Source organism: Hermetia illucens, chromosome 3 (assembly GCF_905115235.1).
Source record: "Hermetia illucens chromosome 3, iHerIll2.2.curated.20191125, whole genome shotgun sequence".
In the NCBI taxonomy this organism is placed as follows: domain Eukaryota; kingdom Metazoa; phylum Arthropoda; class Insecta; order Diptera; family Stratiomyidae; genus Hermetia; species Hermetia illucens.
This window is the reverse complement of record NC_051851.1, coordinates 57,150,325-57,169,917: the sequence shown is the minus strand read 5'-3', so window position 1 is coordinate 57,169,917 and position 19,593 is coordinate 57,150,325. Positions and strand designations below refer to the sequence as shown.

General features: G+C 43.0%; 1 protein-coding gene across 1 annotated transcript in view; it reads right to left on the bottom strand.

Annotated features, from left to right (window-relative positions):
• LOC119652282 (serine/threonine-protein kinase ATR) overlaps positions 1-19,593 on the bottom strand; it is a 20,680-nt gene extending 1,087 nt beyond the window's left edge. Inside the window, exons 1-5 of the mRNA XM_038056275.1 lie at positions 19,203-19,593; positions 16,663-19,144; positions 11,913-12,005; positions 11,657-11,857; positions 6,954-11,594 (exon numbers count right to left, since the gene is read on the bottom strand). Coding sequence (XP_037912203.1) covers positions 6,954-11,594; positions 11,657-11,857; positions 11,913-12,005; positions 16,663-19,144; positions 19,203-19,453 — 7,668 coding nt within the window. The 5' untranslated portion in view covers positions 19,454-19,593. The remainder of the gene's footprint in view (positions 1-6,953; positions 11,595-11,656; positions 11,858-11,912; positions 12,006-16,662; positions 19,145-19,202) is intronic.

Below are 19,593 nucleotides of genomic sequence, written 5' to 3'. Positions count from 1 at the left end.
ATGGGTTCCACATGTCCTTACGGAGCAAAACATGGCACTTCGAATGGAAATTTGCAGTTCTTTACTCACCCACAACAGAAGCGATCCCATTTTGCACAGAATAGTGACATGGGATGAAAAGTGGATATTATTCGACAATCTTCGGCGGTAATGATGACTGTTTGGTGGTCTACAGCTGGAGTTATCCACTATTCTTTTAGCGCTTGGAGAAACGATAAATGCACAGAAATACTGTGCCCAACTCGAGGAAAGGCACCAAAAATTGAGTATTCAACGGCAGAGATTGGTCAACAGAGATGGTGTGATACTCCTTCACGACAATGCACGACAACATGTATCCAGAACAACAGTTGAATGAATTGCATTATGAGACTCTGCCTCATCTAGCATATTCACCGGACCTTTCGCCAACCGACTACCACTTTTTTAAGCATTTGGATCATTTTTTGGCGGAAAAACAATTTAGGTACGAAGAGGCTGTCAAAATTGCCTTCGACGAATTTATCAATCGACTGGCACCTATTTTGATTAAATAAATAAATTTTTGTAAGGTTTACAGTCGTTTCAAGTTTTAGTACCAAAACGGCCATTTCATTTGCAACAACCTAATATATGATCGATCCCATTTCGGACAGAAAAGCATAAGATTTTATTTGACATAAATTTGGCTCTTGAGAATAGTAAATCTAGATAGCATACAGTTTTTCCAACTAATCAAAGACTTCAAATTGTAGGAAATTTTAGATGTCGTTCCGGCATTACGCTGCACATGCTTCCCGCAGACATTTGGCGGGCTAAACATTGCCATCCAGTCGTTTGTAAGTGCGTTAGTATTTTTTGAGAAGGCAAGCAAATCCGACACTCAACCGGATTCGGTGGCAAGTGCTTGAAAATCTGCTGAAGTTGAATTTTGGCAAGCCTGACGATGGGGTATAAAATTTTCTTTGAAATTGATAATACCGCCAGCTCTTTTGTCATGTAAGCCAACAATATTAACATCCTACACACCACCATTCCCGACAACTTTACTTGTTTTGAAATTATTGAAAAGATCACACTATCCTCCAGAGTAAATGAATACCAACCATCGATCAAAGTTGTGGAAGCAATGAGACTTCACAAAAGGATGGATTTATCCCCTCTTGCCTCATTGCCCTGGATTCGAATCCCAGTCGTCTGGACGTTTGTACTCGTCTTTGTGCCTAGTGGCTATGTGTTTATCACCAGCGTAACATTAAATGTAATGATACTGAGCAGTCGAAGAGACCCAAGGAGCACTTCACCTTTAAGTTAAATAAGTAATTTGGCAACGTTTTGTAAACATCAATTTCAATATCAATCTAAATAGAATAAAATACAATTAATTTTTTCCTGAAACGGGGTATATTATTTATTATCCTATGTAGCACTTCGTACAATGTGGACATGTCATTTTATATAACCCATTGAATTCATGTTTTAATTTGCGGTCCTTGCAGCTGGGATCCCCTAGGGGGCGAAGAGAATGTCCACGTGGTGGCAACATGAAACTTGGCTTGCTGGCCGTGATGCAGTAGGCGAATGCTCCAAGGCTTAATTAAGGCAATCAGACTCGAGTGGCTTCGAACACGAAACCTTTCCAGGGGTATTCTGGTACCATGAAAACTAGGATAGGTCTCTGAATATCTCAGGAGAATTCCTGATTCATGTATTTTGAGCTCGGTGGTAGCAGTTGGCCTCCTAGTGGAGGCTTCATGGGAGTTGTGATTACGTCTAAGCGGACACAGAGATTTTCGGGGCTCAAAAGTGTAGTTGCGTTTCAATTCAGGTGTCGTCCTCCTTAGTTCGGTAGAGATTTAGGTAGGTCTTGCATCCACCAGTGTGAATACTGAGCCATGCACTCAGATTGGTATCGTTGTTGCTTGTCACAATGGGGTTCTGATTGTGATCACAAAATCAGTCCGTGTCTTAAGGCCAAAGGATTAAGTCTACGCGACAGATATTCACGTAAAACCATCAAAGACGTAACTGACCTCACATGTAATGCAATTGTCCGAAGAAGGAACTCCAACTTTTCTAAGGTTTATTGTGTGTATGATTGGTGGATAGTCTATTAATCGTGTTGATCGCTGCCACGCTGGGTGTTGTGGAGAATTCCCATGATTTAATTGTAAGGTTTGGGGAAATCTGGGCGAAAAATTTTCCTTTAACCAGCGAAATTGCCTCATACCCTTTGTTATATTTTTGCTGTATCCATTGGAAAACTAACTCGGACACGTTATGTAAATATCATGCTGGTCCCAAACCCAGGCAAACGAGGAGGGTTTGAGTCAACGTATTTAGCACAATTCTCAGTAAAAGAACTAGTGGTCGGGGAAAGTGAGGAAAAAGTAGAGGTGGAAGATCACTAAACAAATCTGGTGCTGCCAAAAACGTATTTCAATAGGCCAGCACAAAGTCATGGTTCTAGCAGTCCAAACGAATTGGAATGGTTGCGAGGTAACCGCCACCGCAGGGTCTCAAGGGATAGGTGAGGAAAGTGAAGAAGTTTTGCAGTCTTGCAGATTACTCACTGAGGAAGCTATCACCACACCTGGTAGTTAGGTATAAAATGTACACCCAAAAATGAGGAGAAGGAGAAATTTGAGGTCAGGTACGGATAACCGATAGGAGTCGTCTGACTTGGTGACTGGGTCGGGCTCCCGTAATGGACCGCGCGATGTTGAAACCGCTAATCGTGGGGCGGTTCGACGCCAAGGCGCCACAATAACGAGAGGCATTGCTCCGCCTGGTGCAGTTGTTTCGTCATAGCTTGTGGCGACTTCAGCAGATTCGCATAGACAGCGGATGAAATGGACTGAAGATATGAACCTCTTTATCATCCGCTCCTACTACGATAAACGGCGGGGGCAGGTATGACATCTTATCGCCCTTTGTTACACGAAAGACTCGTCAAGCGCTTCCCGCAATACGCGTACGTGACTGTGCCACGGGTCGCAGACCAGTACCGCTTCATTATTTGCAGCGACACAATCCCGGCCATCATCATGGAGCGTGTTCGACTTGAGGTCATCGTGGAAACTGGTGACCAAGAGTCGATGGGGGCAGAAGCGTCGTCATCAACAACACCACGCCACACTGCAGGCAACAGTTTCAGTACTCGCCGAAGCACTCTCCTTCACTGTCCGGCTTAAGTCTCCGCTGAGGTTCGGAGCGAATTCCAAAGAATGTGTATAGAATTTGCGGAAATGGATCCTTTGCAGACCAGGTATTAGGCTCTATGCATCCCCGAGAATTCTACCTCAAATCAATGATGAGATTGCATCTCGACTGTGTACTGATATGTCGCTGCTGCAACTACAATTACATAGGTATTGCGGTTCAGTTGCGGCTGTCAGATTGCACGGTCAGAAGATTCGCTTTCGCATTATTGTTTTTAGTGACCGAAGAGATCACCATGAAAAATTCGCCTGGAACGTCGGCGTGACTCTCTAAGGCAGCACATTGCTAGGCTGACTCAAACCAGTTCTGGCAATGCCAGCAGACGGATGAAGAATAAAGTGCCGAGGGTTTACAAGAACTATGCCATCCTCAGTGAAACACTCGTAGTTGAAATTCTGGACAAACTAAAGCGAAACTTTCTGCAGCATGAATTCGGTTGCGGTGGTATGGCGAAAATCAATCCAGGCGTGTCCAGAATGCAACGTACGCGAGGAACCAGCTGAGCTTTTTTAGATCACTCACCGAATCCCAACCGAGCGTCCAAACAGTGCAGTTTTCGGTAACGGAAGCGAAAGAATATTGGGGGCTACCAACACCTTATCCCTAAGGACATAATATAGGACTTCGCAGACACAAGACCAATTACTTGCTTACTAACCCTCTAAAAATTCATAACGTCCATTATTAGTGAAAGGGTCAACATGCACCTCGATTTCAACTAAATAATTTGTTCATCCTCCACTTCTACAAGCATTGCCGACACTTGGAGCAATTCCATCAGTAAGTACGACTGAGGTCGAGGAAACAATAAAATACGTGTAATCGGGGAAAGTTAGAGGACCTGACAACATCGCATTTGAGCTCCAGAAAGCGAAGAGCTGGGACCGAACACTGTGGCTCTATGAATTCTTCAATCGAGTTATTTAGGAAGGTATAACACGATCTGACTGGCAAGAAAATGTCACAGTTCCAATACAGAAAAAGAAAGGTATTCAGAGTGAAATTATGCGGTGTTTCCAACGATTAATTAATTGAAGTAATAAAAACTTGTTTCTTTTTCGTTGGTGTGGGTATTTATTCTTGCAAATACCGAAATATCGGTACCGAAATATCGGTATTTGCAAGAATAAATACCCACACCAACGAAAAAGAAACAACAAGTTTTTATTACTTCAAAGAAAGGTAGTCCAGCAGAATGTTCAAATTACCATTACGAAATAGTTGAAATAACCGTGAATCAGCCGGATTTGTCAGGAACTGCGGAACTACTGACGCAATACACTCTGCGCGATTACTCAAAGGGAAACGCCTTCTTTACATTTCTGGATCTAGAGAAAGCGTTTGACCGTGTGCCACACGAACTCATCTGGTATGCTTTACGACAACACATCAGTGTCAGGAGAACTCGTGCGCTGGGTTAAATGACTCTCCCATGATCCGAAAAGTAAAGTTGCTATTCTCCATAATAGTCCATAATGAACGGAAATACGTGGAGAAGGTGAACTATGTACTACTGACTCGGGTATTCACAACAGTCCATATTGGATCAGGGTATTGAAGTATGTTAGAACAGTTCATCCAAGACCGTAATAGTACACTCCAGTATACTGTAGGAGGCAATGTGGAAATTATTACCCTGATTTTGACTCAGGTACTCATTCACATTCAGAGTCAACTGATATCCAACATCCAGTCACGATAACAAATCTTTCTGCCACCAGTGAGATTAGAACCGCAAACTTCCGCTACGACAGCCCAGCGCTCTAACCACTTGAGCCATCCGGACGGAAATACTAGTTTGGAGTCTTTTTTAGCGTGGATAGGGATTTTAAAGCAAATGTTATTGACTTCAAACCTATACACCAAAGATTGTGTACGCTCAGCATCAAAGGAAAGTTTTTTGTCAACATACACGCCCTAAATTAAAAAAAAAATTACGAAGTCAAAAAGATATTTTACGATACCCTGGAGGAACTCATGGCCTACGAAGAACGTCAAGATATTGCTCGGTGATTTCAACGCCAAGGTTATGAACGAGAAGACACATGACTGGTGAGCACTGTTTCCATGATATATCAAATAACAACGGCCAGCGCCTCATTAACTTTGCAAGCAGTAGAAATTTAATTATAGAATTGACATTAATTTCAAGCAGTTGGACCACGTTCTCATCACCAAAATATCGTCATCCAGCAAACTCGACGTGAAATCACATCGAGGTGCAAACTGCGTCTCCGAACGAATTTAAAACAAAAATCATTTTTTAAATTTAAAAAAAAAAAATTGAGGTTGAAAAACTAAAAAATGATTTAACTGCGGAAGAGGTAAAACTGGAAGAACAATTGGGTCCTATTCTCCAGAATTTCATAGGCAAATACATGGATGACACCTGGTATGACCTTAAAGGCGCTATCAAAATAACAGCGGAAGGAGTGGCGTGATATGAATTACGACAGACAGCATGTACAGCGAAACACAATAACGAATTACAAAACTGGAGAGGTTTCCGATCTGAATCCTTCCCGAAGAAATTAATAACTACTATCAGAAAGGGTTAATGATGGTGCAATATGCCACGAAGCCTAGGAGAACCAACAAGTCTGTGAACTCGAAAAGTACAGGGAAAAACCGCACCAGGCGCGGAAGCTTTACCAACAAGTCAACAGGATGAAGCCTTACACACATCGATGCTAATCCTGCCGAGACAAAGAGGGAAATCTGATTTCCGACAGAATGGGCATATTGGAGCGATGGGTTGAGTATTTTGATGAACTGCTCAACAACCAAAATATCGGCGAGTTGGAGGTCCCGCCAACTGAAAACGACGGACAAATGCTGTTACCACCAAGCATAGAAGAAACAGTCCTTGCAGTCCACCGGTTTAAAAACCATAAGTCGCCAGCAGCCGATGGAATTACAGCCGAATTGGTTAAATATGGAGACGACCAAGCGGTTCATCAACTGATGCTCAAAGTATGGGACAGCGAACCAATGCCTGACGACTGGCATTATCTGTCCCATACATAAAAATCACGTTGCTCAGTACCATCTATAAGATATTCTGCGCTATCTTGCCAGGTCGGATAGCGCCATACGTCATTGGCCATACGTCATCAGCAACAGATCAGATTTTCTCTCTGCGGCAAGCGATGGACAACATCGAATCGTACTGGGTAAAAGAAAACAATGAAGATAGGAGACTAAACTTTGAGCCCGTTGAAAATTTCTCCTATCTAGGATCAAAAATCAACACTGATAACAGCTATGACGATTAAAGCCGCGCACGGTCATTGGCCGCTAGAAAAATTTCTCCCCAATTGATACGGTCCGCCAATCAATTTGGATGGCGAACTCAGAACTCTCTCAATCGCAAAAAAAATACTTTCTATTTCGGCCTAAAAAGATTTCGTTCAATATAATTCGGACCCATGCCGTGTCTGTGAATTTATTATATATAAAGAAGCGAACAACACATATAGCCACTTTTGTCACGCTGCTTCCAGGGCAGAGTTCAAATAGCATCTGATGAAAAACCGCAAGCCGTGTGTTTCCATGGGAATATATTGTGACGAAAATCACTTTGCATAATTTAGGGTGAAATACGCGGTTACATTAAAGTTATAGAGCGGGTTTTTGTCTAGTGTTACGCAAGCCAGTGATGCGGATCTACGTAAAGCAAGTACGTAACTATATTAATTATATGAATACTACACACTACGACTACGCAAAACAAAACATTAAAAAATACTTACAAATCCTTTTAGTCGCTCCTCAATCCTCTTGATATTTGCCATGGCCTGTGCATCCGTTCTTTCTGGGTTTCCATCCGCCCTAAAATTACGACTCCAACTAACCAAAGGATCATAAACGAACGGTCGCAACACCGACATCAACGTTGGGGTTTGAGCTTGTAGAACTCTCATTGTTATTTCACAGCATTTCCTGAATAATCCTTCAGTCCCCAATGGACCCATAGCATGAACCATGTTGTGAGTTAAACGGAAGGGAACCTTTTCTGGATAATCAAACGTTTCTCCCTTGTTGAATAAGCAATTGAAATCTACATGAACCGCATCACCATTTGTACTATCGAAGAGAATATTTTCCCCGTGACGGTCGCCTAGCCCTAGAATATAGCCTACGATCGACATAACGGCTAAAGTTTTTATATAAGAGCATCGGGCTTGATACCAATTATGCGGAGTCGTGAACCGATAACGAAACCATTCAGCAAAAACTGGTGGATGTCGTGGCAGCAATGTTTTCAAGAAGATTTCACGTTTCTTTTCAGGAGGATCGCGAACCTGGCAGGCATTACTTCGTAGCTCTTTAGCGTGCATTCCAAGGCTACGTTGCTTGTAAAATCCCATCAGAATTTGTCGGAATGCTTGCAAATTATGAAGCCACTCTATAAGACCGCATTCTTCATTTAGCGGAAGAACGGCGTATGTTCTAATCCCTAGTCGTCGGTGTCGAGCATCAGGGTCCTGGTGAAGATATTGCTTCACTACAGCATCAAACTCCATCAATCTAAAGTCCTTACGTAAATCATCCTTCGGTTTTAACATGACTGTGTAATCTTTTCCATCACTTCCTCTAAAGACTACCTTTCGTGGTTTTTGGAGAGACATAAGTATAACAATCTCTTCCCTGATTCCTGCCATATAAATACATTTATTTGGAAAAGCGTCGAATAACGAGGCTGGATGACTTCTCTCACTGATGGGTGGCAAAATAGGTTGTGTGAATTCTTGGAAAGGCATAATTATTTGTGAGAAATCTGGGGTCGCAAACAGTTTGGGTAAATGTGGGACCAAAGAACTCACACGTGGGTTTTTCTCGGTGCTTGGAATCTCTATATTCGTTAATTCAATCAACTTCTCAGCTAAAGAGTTAAAGTCACTGATTAGCTTCTGCATTGGTTTGGAACTTAGGCGTGGATCGTTGAATATTTCGGTGCAGCGCTTCACTCGGCCTGTGTATGAGGACTTGAATACCGAAAGAATCAGCCATAATGACTGTTGTGGAAACTTCTGAATTAACTTGACAATTATGGTTTTCATGACATTGTAAGTTTCTTGCGTTGGATGGCAAATTCGGCTTACCAGCTGGGAGAACGCTGTAAAGAAGACGAACAAAGGCAATTCGTCCGATAGTTTTTCTACTATCTCATTCATCTTCAGAGACACTCTCCTGGAATGTTCATCTTTCTTTGCTTGGACTGTGAAATCTAGCCAAACACTCAACATTCTTGGCATGGATTGATATATGAACTCGCAGCCGTATGACATTGATTTTCCATAATGTTTCATGATTTCCAGAAGAATTTCTCTTCCATGCTGGCTTCCTTGTTCTGTTTCTGACATTGAAGCGAACATTCTGTCTAAATATTGGGCTAAATGAACCAAGCATTTTTCCGACTTTGGGTTTCCAATTAATGACTCCTTGAAATACTTCAAATTCATTTCTGTGCTTATGTTCATGGACTCAGCATTGTATGTGGCCTGCAGGAACTTGGCTTCTGCATATAATAAACGCGTAGCTTTTGGTAGGCTTTGCACCGACTGTGAAGGTCCAGCTGATTGTAATATTTCTTCAATTTTCTGCTCCAATACTTTGAAGCAGTTGGTCTGATCTCCCTTTTTCCACAGTAATTTGGCTTTCTCGATGAAAAGATTTGGGGGATTGTATTTTTGGGCGCTCATGATACAAAGTTGAGCTTGTTGAAACAGTCCAGCTGTTCTGGCAAGCTCTGAACTTTGTATCCACATCCTGGCTATCTCTTCGTCAATTGCCTTGAAGACTGATTCCATTTTTGAAGAGTTATTTGAACTTCGCTGTAGAAGGTTTATCATTTCAGAAAGCAAAATTCGACGAAGACAAAGGACTGGTTCAGTAATACGAGGTATGGGCTGAAGCAATGCTAATCTGTAGTTCCAATCTTTGAAGAAATCATCTAGAAACTGAAGACATTTAGCGGACGAAGAAGCACTAGACAACATATCGGTCAATGATTTTGTTTTCTCAATCTCAGAAATTAAGTGCAATGTCATTATGTGGTGATATCCTTTGTGATAGGAATTCTGTTCTATTCCCCCCGATTTCAACATATTTAAAGTGTTCAACCGAATACCTTCAATTTTCTCATTAAAAGCATTTAAATCACTCTCGCGAAAATGTAACAACGCTTGGCCGCATTGTACACCCCACGAGTTTGACTCCTTTATTTCTGGCACTCCAAGAAGTTTCTCTAACTCTTCGAACCGTCCAAGTCTCCAGAGAGGTTCAGCTTGAATTGCTCGTAGGCTATCATCCATGTATTTCTCACCCAGCTGATTGAGGAGGCCCTCTGAAACCAATAGAGCAGTCTCTGGAGTGTCAAGCCTTAAGTAACATTGAACAATATCACAAATTTGGCTGGGCTGAATATCCTCAAACTGCATTAACTGTTCGAAACAGGCAGTTGATTCCATGAATCTATCAGTCATATTATTCACGAGAATTTGTTCCGATAAATTGAGGTCAGTTTTCTTCAAACCAATTGCACCTTCAAGTGAATCAGGATTCATTAGTTCAGCGTAGATTTCGGCCAGCATAGAGAGATTTTCCTGTAATAAAATCGTTGGATTCTCTTCAATATATGCTTCCAAATACATCAAGGACCTGGCATATTCGCCGCAATTAAAATTTGCTTTTGCTATCAATTTCTTCTCAAAGCGCTTCACAAAGCTATCAATCTTGATGAAATTAGTGTCAGGCGTGTGCCCCAGGTAGACTCGTCTCCATTCACGAAGCCACCGTTCTAAAAAGTCCAATTGCTCAAATGCAATTTTGGCACATTTAACGCCAGTGTATTCCGTAGGATCTTCGGTTTTGCACAACGTTTTTGCAGGCACGAATTGTAATGTCTTCAATCCTCGCTGACGCGTATTCTTGAAGTCATCTACGTTGACGTTTTGCTGGCTTTCTGCTGCTTCAAGGACACATTGAAGTTCTTCGTAGATATGTTCACAGGTATCGGAATTACTGGATTGCAAAGTGTGAAGCACAATATAAGGTAAGAAAAGTCCTAAAGTGTTGACATCTCGTTTGATGCTAGGCTTAAATGAATTCAGCAAATGGGATGTTTCTGAGTCCTCAACGTTTTCAATCATTTTCGAAGCCCAAATGAATGCCCATTCCTCTGCAGTTTGACATTTAGCGCTCCCAAAGATTGGATGCATTTTAATATTTGTCGTCATTTTTAGTCCCGTATAACAAGACGTCAATAAGGGTTCCATCAATTGCCGCATACGTTCTGGGATCGCTTCCCAAACTTCCATTTTCTTCTTGAGTTTCGGACAAACGCCTCGTGCTAAAAGTATTTCCTGAATCGCCAATGAAAAGGAATCGACGTATTTGGTGTCTTTTTGAAATTGATATGCTCGACAGAGCTCCTCCAAGGCCATGATGGCAAAAGCATCCGTATGAATTGACAAAGCGAAACTTCTTTGGGGAGCGTAGTTTGGTGACAAATGACTCGGCTCAATAGCTCCCAACTCACCCAAACATTTGCCTGAGGCCAACTGTAAATTTACATCATTATGGCAGCAAGCCGTTATCAGATTATGAAGGAGGCCTTCCAAAACGGCATTCTCGTTCAATGTGTTCTGTTCCATTATAAGGTTATTCAAATTGCTACGATTCATAGAAAAAAGTTTAGTGAGATAAGTGAGTGCATAAACACGCACAGATGGATTTTCATGACCAATCTGATTCAAGAAGAACTCGAACTGCTCCATAAAGCTCTTTCCACGCCTTTTCTCGGTTTGATAGTGTACGAAGTCTTTGATTTCTTTAGAAACGTCCATGTTCTCGATGAAATACAACTCGGGAATATATAAACTTAAAAGACTGCCATTTGACATTATCAGGTATCGATAAATCGAGTTCACCTCCTGGGTATGCTCGGCTAACAACGGTTCAAGAGAAGCAATTATGGTACCGAGAAGTGGTCCTAATGCTTGTATGTCGACAGTGTGCACAAATATGTTCCAGATGCCAACACATTTCTTCTTTAAATGCGCTTCATCAATCGTTAAGGCGGTTCTCAACATAGCCAAGATTTTAAATCGGAATGGAGTGATGTAGGTTGGTCCGATGAATCGCATAATTTCGCCAAAACTTAGAAGAGTTTCTTCTTTGAGAGATTTCTCAAAGTCAGTGTCCAGTAGACACGATTCAAAAAATGTAAGTACTCCTAAGAACCTGGTGGCAATATACTCGGCAACTTTCGAATGTGGCATTTCGACTTTACTCGTCCCTTCGGTGTCCTTCAAAATCAAACATCTAAAGGCGTTCATTACATTTTTTGGATTTTTATGGTAGTAGATGAGAATTTCAGCAACAGTTCTCTGTTAATAAAAAGTTTGTTTTTACGACCCATTTCTTCTCTCTGGACCACATCTAATATTACCTTAATGTCAGAATGAAGCAGTTTATGCAAGCTGTTGTCTGTGTTACGAATAACGAATTCAATGCACTTACTATTAACATCAGATGTTTCGTTGAGGAAGAGTTGCAGGTAAACGGTAAGAAATGAAGATGTCAAACACGTTGGAAGATCTTTTTGGAGTGTAATTGCTATTTCCTCCAACAGTTGCTCACATTTCGGATACTGAATCAAAAATAATGCACTGAATAAAAACCGCAAATAAATGTTTGTATTTTACCTTTATGCACCATGGAAGCAACATCGCAATAAGCAATTTATAATTCTTTGCGATAAAATCTCTTGGTCCACCAAAACCTAACATTTTTGTTATCTACAGATACAAATAAAAAATTAAATAATATAATTTCTTTAATTTAATAAAGTTAAAAACATGATATTCATTTAGAGAGCGATTACTTCCAGATGACTGACGGAGAGAGAGAAAAACCTTACAATAATCTCTTGCCACCCTGGATGGCTAAAGGCGATACCCAACAGGGGTCTCCCTGGAATTCTTCCCAAACTGCAAAAAGCGAGCATTCCGATCCCTTAAATTGCCTATCTCCTATAACGAGCAGTAAAATACTCAAAACGATTCTCATCAGTTTTTTCGCAATAAGTCCAAGTCTCAAAACCAAATTCCATGGCAATGACCCTGTAGCCTAGTCGACTTTGATGATTGCAACAGTACAGTAATAAGCCGGCTAAAATAAGGAGTTGAGCACGTGGGATGCCATTATTGCCACAGCAATGCTGTGTCCACCATTCGCTTCCAAAAGACATTCTTTTGACAACAGGACTTCAATTTCATCATAACCACCTTTAATTATGTGCAAGGGATAAGCCGAAACGCGCCTAAAAACGGGACAAATTGTACCAACTGGTCCTCCAGAGTGGAGGTTGGGTAGGGCTGACAACCCTACACGAAAAACAACTTGTTGCGAAGCCACAACCGGAGCCTCGGACTGGACGGATTACACAACGACGAACCTGGCAACGACAACGGAATAACGATTTGCGCATTTTCTCATGGAACGTTCGCTCCCTGTACAGAGATGAAGCTGTCAAGCAGCTAGCCGATACCCTGTCCCAATATAGGGCTGATCTAACAGCGTTACAGCAGATCATCATCATTGGCCCATACCAAAGAGGCTTCACTCCAGGCAAATCAGCAACAGATCAGATTTTCTCTCTGCGGCAAGCGATGGAAAAACTGTTGAAACATGAGTTGCACCATCTTTTCATCAACTTTAAAGCCGCCTATGATAGCATAGCCAAAGTAAAACTGTACACGGCCATGAGAGAATTCGGTATCCCGACGAAATTGTTAAGACTGACTAGGCTGACCCTGACCAATGTGCGAGGCCAGATAAAGCAGCAGGATGACTCTCAAGACCATTCGACAACAACAACGGTCTACGACAAGGGGATGCCCTATCATGCGTCCTCTTTAACCTGGCCCTGAAGAAAGTAATCCGTGATGCTGGTAAATGCAAGAAGTACGATCCTCTTTAAGTCCACCCAACTACTGGCCTATGCTGACGATATCGACATCATGGGAAGAACTACCCGAGACGTAGAAACTACTTTCATCCAGATCGAGCAAGCGGCGATCGACAAGAGATCTTGGGCTGCACATCAATGAAGGCAATACAAAGTATATGGTGGCAACGTCAGCACCGAAAACCAACCAACCAACAACATCAAACCGCACTGGTCAAACAGAAAGAATAAGGACACTTAATCCATATGGATGAGGATGACCTAACCCGGAAAGTCTATAAGGGCAATATCTATGGTAGAAAAAGAAGACGAGGCAGACCCTGCCTAAGATGGAGCGATGGCGTAGGTCAGGATGCCAGACAGCTTTTAGGGATATCCAATTGTTGGACCTCGACGCAAAACCGGGATGTCTGGAGGTCCTTATTAAGGCAGGCCTAGACCGGATACCGGTTGTTGCGCCGGCTACCCGAAACGCAGTACCACTTCGCTTTACAATTTTCGACCCTCTGAACAGACGTTGTCTCTGGTCGACACGGGCGCGGAGGTGTCGGTTCTCCCCGTATCCCGCCCAAACACATGAATACCGCAAAAATTGCGACTGGCTTCCACGAACTCCTCACCGTTCCGCACTTACGGCTGCATGTAGGTGGACGTGAATCTGGGATTGCGCCGAACGTTTTCGTGGCGATTCGTTTTGGTGGACTTAATTTCAGGCGCACTATGGACTGCTCGCGGACCTGCGGAATAAAGCCTTAATAGACCCCGCAACCTCTTTCAGTCGTCAGGAAAAATTTTCATCTGCGTAAACGACACTCCTTCGATTGTTTTTGAAGACATTGCCGGTCATCATATTCAGGCACTCCTTTGAAAATGTCATAACATCACCACTGAAAGAAGTTTCTCCCAGCCGGTTAAGCCCGACGTTCACCGCCACATTAACACTACCGGTGGCCCGATCTTCTCATATGGGGATCCGGTATCACCCCAGAAGCTAGCTGTTGCAAAGAAAGAGTTCGTTGATCTCATAAAACAAGATATATGTAGTAGACTTTCCAATACCTGTTGGTCATCTCCACTCCATATGGTTCCTAAGCCAAACGGCGAATGGAGGCTTTGCGGAGATTATAGGCGTATGAATGCAGACCATTCCCGACCGGTACCCTATAACACTCATCCATAACTTCGCACATGCCTTGGCAAACTGCCGAATTTTTACGACCTTGGATCTGGCCAAGGCGTATTACCAAATTTCTGTAGCTCCCGAAGATATACCGTAGATGGCTATTTGTACACCTTACGGCTTCTTTGAGTTCACCAAGATGACATTTGGCTTTTCTTAATAATAATAATCATTGGCACAACAATCCAATTGGATCTGGGCCCTGAAGCGTGTTAGACCACTTCATTCAAGACCGTAACAGTACACTACATGATTATAGTATCCTATAGCAGGCAATGTGGTCAGCATTGCGCTCGTTCCAGATTCTTAGCCTGATTTGACTCAGGTACTGATTTACAGCTGAGTCGACTGGTGTCCGCCATCAAATCACGATACAGATTCCACTGCCACCAGTGAGATTTGAACCGCGACCTTTCGTGCGATAGCTTTGTGCTCTAATCACTGATCTATCCGGACAATTTTGGGTTTTCTTACGAAACTTAAGCTTCTATTTCATCTACATGGATGAGGTTTTAGTCGCCTCCTCTTCCGAATCTAAGTATTTGGACCATCTCGAGTGCATTTTGCAACGTCTCCTTGACGCCGGGTTAAACGTTGAAAAATGCAAATTCCTGCCAAGAGAAATTTCTCGGCCACATGATCACCCCTGATGGAATTCAACCAAATCCAGACAAGGTTGAAGGGATCAAAAATTGTTTCCCTGCCAACCACGGTGAAGGCTCTGCGAAGGTTCTTGGGCATGTTAAACTTCGATCGTCGTTTCACCGAGATCCTCAGCACTTATTTATCTGAGCCCAAAACACCCCCAAACCAACCGTCAAATAACAGCTAGTTGATGCTTTTTGGCATTTCCTGGGCCAGATGGACTCCTAATCGTGTTCGCCAATGCCTCAGACGCAGCGGTAGGCGCCACTCTTTACCAACGGTTGAACCAAACCTAGCAATCTTTAAGCTTTTTTTCGAAACAACTCAACCCAACTACAACGCCTCCGATCGTGAGCTATTCGCCGGGTATGTTTCCATTAAATACTTCCGTTTCGTCCTTGAGAGCAGGCCGTTCACTGTGTTTAGAGACCACAAGCCCCTTACGTTCACGCTTAAACAAAGGCCCGACAAAGCGCCAAAGTCAGTTGTTTCCAACATCTAACACGTATCTGAAAAAGATAACGTCGCTGCGGACGTTTTGTCACGAATTTCGGAGGCTGCAGTCCTTGCCGCGGTCGATTATACGGCAATCGCCGAGACGCAGAAGGAAGAAGCAGAACTTCAGAGCCTGAGGGCAAACTCCAAATGTAAGTTCAAGGAGTCTCCTATGTTTGACTCAAACTCCTGTTACTCTGCGAGACCACAGACAAGGGAACTAGGCCATTTATTCCGAACGATTTTCGCAAGGAAATATTCCGGGCAATACACGATTTTGCGCACCAAAGCATCTGAACAATGAGCCAGTTAGTCCCCGGAACATACTTCTGGCCGTCCATGAACAAGCTCGCAAACTCTTGAGCCAGACAGTGCATCGCGTGCCAGAAGTGTAAAATCAACAAGCACGTAAAAAAGAAAGTAGGCGTATTCCCTCGTTCGACCAAGCTTTTTCACACCATCCACCTCAACATCATAAGCCCTTTGCGAGACTCGCGCCGATACAAGTATTGCCTTACAATCATCGACAGATTTACGCGGTGGCCTGAAGCCGTACTACCTTTGACTGGCAATCATGTGCCAAGGCCCTCTCTCTCGAGTGGATCCTGCGGTTTGGTATGTCAGCCGCAATCATCACGAACCGGGGAATGCAATTTGAGTCTATTCTTTTCTCGAAGTTAGGCAAGCTTCAGGGTTCAAAACGCCTCAGAACCATAGCATACCAACCCCGCAGTCCAATGGGATGCTAGAACGTGGCGTCGATCCGTCGTATTCGCAATCCTTGCATTCCGCCCTTCTCGGCCTTCGCACAGCCCACCGAGAGGAATTCACGGCCAGTCTCGCGCAGACGGTGTACGGGGAGAATCTGCGACTCCTCGCCGGGGAGTGTACTGGATATCAGAGCAGGACTAAGCGACTCGAGCATGCTCCATCTGCTCAGTTTCGCAACTGCGGCCAACTCCGACATACGAAGCTGGAGGAGTGCGCCGTATGCAGTGGGTGGTGTTTCTCGGGGAAATAGTGGGAAAAGTAGAAGCGCATTTTAGGTAACCGCGAAGTATTGCGTTATACCCCACCAAGGAGTAAATGCCAACCGTATATATAAGGAGTGAAAATACTAAATAGTGGTTATAAAACTAAAATTTAACTTAAAAGCAATACTTACAAAACTCAATGCCTTGTTCAATCCAATTCCATTCCTCAGATATATGCTCACGCATAATGTTACGATGAGCCCCAGCACATCTTGCTTATACCAATTCAGCAAATTTCTCGGCGTCACACCGTTTCGCGTGCACATCTCTTGAGCGCACAAAGCAGCTTCATATGAAACGCACGACTCCTTCCTAATGAAAAACATGAACGTCATCCGAAACAAATGCAGAAGCGTCTTTTCTGGAATATTCTCCACTAAAGCCACCTTGGATATCATATTGACCACTCCTGATTGCAGTGGTCGATTGCTCTCATTTAGCGATTCCTTAACAGCAGTCAAAAGGGCTCGAATACATTCTTCAATAATTGGAGTATAAATCTCAGGCGATGCACTCAAAATGATTTTCATAATTGCAGGTATTTGAGTGGAGAACACCAATCGAAGGTGAATATCCTTAGAGGCAAATAATTGTATCCATGACGAATTGTAGTTGAGGTGAACCAAGTATGAAGGAAGAGAATTGACTAAGTGAGCAGATATGTTTTCCGAAAGCCGGACGTGGTCAAATATTCTCTGAAATTCAGATTTTTTGATTGTGTAATTTCGGTCCGACCGTTGCGGTAAGGCTAGTGATTGCGTTTCTCTGATAACATTCAGCCATTCCTCGGAGTCACGTGCTTTTTCCAAACAGGAACAATGTTTAATTGAGTCACATTTTGGGCACAGAATTGTGTACTTGTAGTAATTGCCATCAATTTTGCAAAAAACATTCGCCTCCCCATCCACGATGCACAAAAGAGATTTGAAAGTTGTGTAAAATTCGGGATTACTACTGTTCTTGCATAAAATAGGTTTCAAAATGTCTTCAAACACGTACTGCATTGGGAGAATGCTTCTCACCGCAATGTGTAGTATCGAAGCAATAAGAATCGTTTCGAATTGGGTTCCGGATTCGCTAGATATGATCTTTGTGATGACTTTTTTTAGGATACTTTTCAAATACTCGGTTGCGGCCAGGGTCAAATACCTTGTATCCAAATTCACAAGAAGGGAAACACTTTTCAATTGCAGTTTCTCCTCAGATTCAGTAAAAACTTCAGTTATTTCAAAGCGCTCGGTTCGAAGGTGCAGTTCATAACGATTTTTGATAGTTTGCACGATCACATCAATCAATCTGGTTTGCTGGGCGCTGGAGAAATTGTAAGTAATTTTGTTTTTCAGTAAACTTGCCGCTAACTCGATCAGGAGGCAGTAGTCATCAATTCCAATCGTTGACAGCTTCATCAACGTCTCCAGAAACATTGGCAAAGTTCCAAGTGTATTTTCTTTTTGGAAGAAATCTAGATCCTCGACCTTCAGCAGATACTTGCCAAAGCAATTGTAATCCAAAGCTTTACTGGCCGCTGATTTGCAAATGCCACATTCGGATTCCTGCGAAATGTGAGCTATTTGGTGATGCAAAATGTAATTGTGAAGAATTGAGTTGGCGGATTTTATGATTTCGACGGCAGTCTTTAAGTGAATTGTGCACTCCTCAGAGAATGTAGTTCCCTGGCCAGCAATGAATGCCAACGAGTCCAACAGTTGGCTGTGGAGAAGTTTCCACGTGGGACTTATTTGCATGACTCTCTTTGACTTGTTGGTGGCTTTCAGATCCTCAAGCACACAAAACTCCAACACTCGAACACTTTCGGTAAAATTCGGAACACATTGTTCTAACTCCCGAACTGAAGAAGATTCTGGCGTAGACTCCAGCTTTCCTAGGAGAATAGTAAGACTCCTTAGGATGACAATTTGCAGTTCTAAGCAAGATACATCGAGTTGTTGAAACTTGGAAATCGACAGGATCTGCAAATGCTTCACGTGCAACTTCAGAATTGCCTCAAAGCTTTCCGAGTTTTCAGCGTTTTCGCGAATGGGCCGTATCGCCTTGAATAACTGGATCAAAGTATTATTAAAAACTGCAACCTGACTTCGACTTATACAATCAGTTTCCAACCAAATTGGGATCTTTTCACAAATTGTCGCAGTACCTTGGAGGGTGAGGCTAGCACTTGTTAAAATTTCGGGATCGAAGCGGTTTGTGTAATGTAGGAGTTTTGCCATGTACTCAATGCAAACAAGCCTTGCCGTTATTCCCGAATCATTGAAGACTTCTAATACGGTCTCGGTGCATTCTCGGAATAAATCCTTGTACAGCCCTTGGCCGAGCACCATTGCGTGCACCAGAATCTTCAGCGAATACTCAAGCAGTTGTTGCTTCTTGGTTTCACTGGCCACATTGATCTTCTGGAAGGTACAAGCCGGGTCAATCCTACTCATTGGATATGTATCCACCACAAACGCATCAATTTCGCAGCTTGCTTCACTACTTAGTAAGATTCGCACGTACTTGATGTACTGCCCGACGATTTCCTTGAAAAACCAACACTGCTTGACGATACTCGCTGAGAGTATTTCCTTTTGGAGGGCTACATTGCTCTGAATGGATCTGAAATGGGGACAACTCCATTAATAATTGCTGGACGGCAGTAGTTCCGCACACTAACTTCGCATTCCCGCAGATGCTTAGGCTGTACGTTAGCTGGTTCAGTAACCAACTGTTCGTAGCCTGCTCGCGGGCCCGCTCCTCCCCGTCTTCGAGGATTTTTGTGGAGAACAGTCCGGGATCGTCGAAAGTGAGGTTCTTCTTCACCATGCCAAGGATCCTATCCAAGTGGGAACTGTCGATATTTTCCACGATTGTGTGGGCTAGCATTTGCCACATTGTTTGGCGTGGATTGCTGGCAGAGTCCGTCATCTTCCGATTTTTTGGTTTTCATTTAAGACACACTCGTTTGGGAGACACTTTCTTATAACTACAACTGTTGACAAACAAATAAAGACGGACGCCGGCCAGAATCACAACCCGATAATGCGTAGAACCACTTGTGAAATTCA